Source organism: Oryzias melastigma, linkage group LG7, assembly GCF_002922805.2.
Source record: "Oryzias melastigma strain HK-1 linkage group LG7, ASM292280v2, whole genome shotgun sequence".
In the NCBI taxonomy this organism is placed as follows: Eukaryota; Metazoa; Chordata; class Actinopteri; order Beloniformes; family Adrianichthyidae; genus Oryzias; species Oryzias melastigma.
In genome coordinates, this window is record NC_050518.1 from 19,853,308 (window position 1) to 19,857,560 (window position 4,253).

The window sequence follows — 4,253 nt, forward strand, 5'->3', positions numbered from 1 at the left end:
TCTTGTGTGGTCGATAAACCTTCAGTAACATTGTCCTTCGTCTTCCCCCCGCAGGTGAGCATCCTCAGCCGGCTGAGCACGGAGAATGCAGACGAGTTCAACTTCGTCCGCTCGTACGAGTGTTTCCAGCACAAGAACCACACGTGCCTTGTGTTTGAGATGCTGGAGCAGAACCTCTACGACTTCTTGAAGCACAGCAAGTTCAGCCCCCTGCTGCTGAAGTGCATCCGGCCCATCCTGCAGCAAGTAGCCACCGCTCTGATGAAGCTGAAGAGTCTGGGGCTGATCCACGCGGACCTGAAGCCGGAGAACATCATGCTGGTGGACCCTCTGAGGCAGCCCTACAGGGTCAAGGTTATTGATTTTGGCTCTGCCAGCCACGTCTCCAAAGCCGTTTGTTCCACCTACCTGCAGTCCCGCTATTACAGGTGAGGACTGGGGGGTCTGAGCTGCACAGTCAAAGCAGCGATTGCGTCTCGGTGGTACTATTGTTTTTGTCTGTCTTGCAGGGCTCCAGAGATCATTCTGGGTCTTCCTTTCTGTGAAGCCATTGACATGTGGTCTTTGGGATGTGTTATCGCAGAACTGTTTCTGGGATGGCCTCTTTATCCTGGGGCCTCAGAGTACGATCAGGTCAGCTTTTGCTCTTTCTAACACTTTTTTTTCTTGGCCTCTTGTCAAAGTCAAGGCCCGGGGTCCGGATCCGGCCCTCTGGGTAATTCTATCCGGCCCTCCAGATCATTTTATATTTTATTGTTATTAATGGCCCGATGTTATCTTGCACTTATTTCTAAATTGTATAATTTTGAAAAAATATATTTTTATTGAGGGTAAAATATTGAAAATTATAAATTGATTTATTCTGGAACAAGATTCCTGCCTTGTTATTATTCATAGTTATGTTAAAAAGTTACTTTTTTACATTTTTAAAAATTAGCATTCTGATGCTATTTGGACTATTTTGGCATTTTCTAAGTTTTTTTAGGCTATTTTGGAGTTTAGCTAGTATGTCAGCTACATGCTAGCCGTTTGGCTAATGTAAGCTTTTTTCAAATTTTTCCCCCCATTTTGGAGTTTAGCCAATACTTCAGCTACATGGTAGCTGTGCTAGTTAATATATCAGCTTTTTTGGCTAATTTAGTCTTTTTTCAATTTTTTAGGCTATTTTGAAGTTTTGCTATTTTTTTCAGCTATATGCTAACTGTTTTCGCTAGCCGCTAAGTTTTTTGTGTTATTTTTAGGCTAATTTGACATTTAGCTAGCTATCAGCCTCAGAGTTTTCAGCTCTCAACTTCAGTGTTTATCAGCTTCAGCATCTTCAGCGGGCAAATTCAGCTTACTGCATTCATACTATAAATCTAGTTCATAAATATGCTAAAATGTTACAGTTTTAAACGTTTAATTTTAGGGTATTCAATAAATACTGACTTAAATACCAGAATAAATGACCAAAAACATGATTTTCACCAGAGTGGACCTTTTAGAAACATTCCCACAAGACAATCTGTACCAAATACATTGATTGTATAAGAGAAGTGGACTGAGCGAGTGTGACGTCCCCCAAAGAAATAATCTAAAGATTACTTTAAAAATCATTTTTTGCACTGACTTCTCAGAGATTTTCATTCAAAGTACAGATGTAAAAATAGACACATGTATAGATCAAAAAGAGGTCACTTCCTGTGTGTGGGTCACGCCTTCTTCTCCTGGTTTCTCCCAGATTCGGTACATTTCCCAAACTCAAGGCCTTCCGGCAGAGTACCTGCTGAGCGCAGGAACCAAGACGAGCCGCTTTTTCAACAGGGGCCCAGACTCGAGCTACCCGCTCTGGAGACTGAAAGTAGGCGACCGCATAGAAATTCAAACGTGCATTTTTATGGTTCATGCAATAAAGACGCGCTGTTTTCCTGCAGACACCTGCAGAGCACGAGGCAGAGATGGGCATCAAGTCAAAGGAGGCTAGAAAGTACATCTTCAACTGCCTGGATGATATGATGCAGGTGGGTTCAGGTCAAAGGTCAGGCTCCTCCATCAGGACGTTTGACTAACGCTGAACTTCTGCAGGTCAACATGACGACCCTGGAGGGCAGCGACATCCTGGCAGAGAAGGCCGACCGCCGCGAGTTCATAGACCTGCTGAAGAAGATGCTGACCCTCGACGCGGACAAGAGAATCACGCCCATGAAGACGCTGAACCACCCCTTCGTTACCATGACGCACCTGCTCCACTTCCCTCACAGCTCGCAGTGAGACCACTTCTTCAGGTGGACAGTGACATCCCGCTGGCTGCTCGTCTGACCGATCCTTTCTGCTTCTCCTACAACAGTGTGAAGTCCTGCTTCCAGAACATGGACATATGCAAACGCAGATGCAGCGCCTTTGAGAACGGGAAAAACATGTTCGGCAGCAGCAGCACGCCCAGCGCCGCCACCAACCTCACCGTCACGTTCAGCAGCCAGCTCAACCAACACAACCAGGTGAGATCGAGTCTGTTCGCTAGAAATAAGTGGATCACGTCGGAATAGTTTGGAAAATGTGCAGCTTCTTTCATTTGTTTTGCTTTTTCTTCTCAAATCTGGTTTGAATATAAAAGAAGGTGGAGCCAACAGTTCACAAAGTAACCACTCAGTTTTTTCTTTTTTTCTTTTTTTTATCCAAGCAAGTCAATCTCTGATATTTTTCTATTTATAAATGTCTTAAATACACAACAGAAATAATTGCAGAAATAAACATTTTTTCCAGTGTTTGCATCCAAAATGTTAATCTTAGGGGAAATTTTATTTTTATTGACTTAATATGTGAATTTCATTATTTTCTGAGGAAGGATATAACTTCATACGGAGGATCTGATTGGTAAATGTTTGACTTTAATGCCAAACATTTTAACTATCGTGCAAAAAATACAAATATTAACCTACAGAGGATTGCAATAATTTAAATTCTTTTTGAATATAACAATATTTTATTTTATTTTTTCAAAATTTACTCTTTTTGAAGATGAAAAGAAGATGAACTTCAAGAAACATTATTTATGTTTATTTTGAAACATAAATATCACGGCAAAAACACCAAATTTGTTTTAACAGATAAAAAAAACTGTAAAATAATACAGAAATCCAAATTAACGTCATAAGTTTAGATAAAGTCTTTAAAAAATTGTATTAAACTAAAGATCAAACTCTCAAAGAACAGCAGCTGTGTAATTTTTGGGGTAAACTATTGTAGATTTTTTTCACATTGAGAGACCTCACAAGCAGCACTAAACATACACTTCCTCTCAAATAAAACAACATTCAGAGTTTGAAAATAATTTCCAAGTGGAAACATTTTACTCACAAAATCAGGCTTAGCGTTCTCTGCTAACTGTAGTATTACACATGCAGATCAGCAGCTTTGCACTGCTGCCATCTACTGGTGAAATGTAAAATAGCTTTTTGAGTGCGTGTGCGCTATGCTCTTATTGAAAGTACTGCAGGTCGGTATATATTCAACCTTTGACTTGTACTCAAATAACTTGTCAAATGACCACCTCCTCCTCACCTCGTTTCTTCCAGATGGCCTCCACAGGAGGTCAGTCGCTGTCTCTGAGCAGCAACGTGCCGCTGCTGAACTACCAACCCGGCCTCTACCAGCAGGCCACCATCAACATCCCGGGTCTGACCCAGCAGGGCGTTCCTCTGCAGACCCGACCGACCCAGCTGTGCACTCAGACCGAGCCCTTCCAGCAGACTCTCATCGTTTGCCCGCCGACCATACAAGGTGAGAAACCTGGAATGGAATGATTGCATGAAAAAAACAGAACAAAACATGATTCTCTTTTTTTTTTTAACTAAAGGCCTTCAAAATGCCAACAAGCCATCTGGTTATCCAGTGAGGATGGATAACTCGGTTCCATTAGTCCCTCAGAACCAGTCCTCCCAGTCTCTTCATATCCAGCCCAGTATGCTGACACAGGTTGGTCCCAAAACCACAAATCTGTTAATCGGTTCAGTTTTAAAAAGCTAAAAGATCTTCAGACACGATTATGTTTAGGGCTGAGAATCCCGGGGTTCCCCACGATGCAATGCGATTCATGATATACGACTCACCATATTGATAGTATCACAATATAGCAAGTACTGCAGTAATCAATTTATGACTTTGGTAATCTATGATTTATTACTGTTTTCTAAACAAATAATAAAATATACTTATGAAGGAAAAGAACTTTAGGTTAAAAAAAGGAAACTTGAAATAAAAACATAAGTACGTAG

The 4,253-nt window shown here is 41.3% G+C and overlaps 1 protein-coding gene across 2 annotated transcripts in view; it reads left to right on the plus strand.

Annotated features, from left to right (window-relative positions):
- The window catches only part of hipk1a (homeodomain interacting protein kinase 1a), a 14,810-nt gene that overhangs the window by 4,993 nt on the left and 5,564 nt on the right, over positions 1 to 4,253 (plus strand). For both annotated transcript variants that reach the window (XM_024293582.2, XM_024293581.2), the window contains exons 3-10: positions 55 to 428; positions 510 to 633; positions 1,721 to 1,840; positions 1,914 to 2,000; positions 2,065 to 2,246; positions 2,327 to 2,477; positions 3,555 to 3,759; positions 3,836 to 3,954. In XM_024293582.2, coding sequence (XP_024149350.1) covers positions 55 to 428; positions 510 to 633; positions 1,721 to 1,840; positions 1,914 to 2,000; positions 2,065 to 2,246; positions 2,327 to 2,477; positions 3,555 to 3,759; positions 3,836 to 3,954 — 1,362 coding nt within the window. The remainder of the gene's footprint in view (positions 1 to 54; positions 429 to 509; positions 634 to 1,720; positions 1,841 to 1,913; positions 2,001 to 2,064; positions 2,247 to 2,326; positions 2,478 to 3,554; positions 3,760 to 3,835; positions 3,955 to 4,253) is intronic.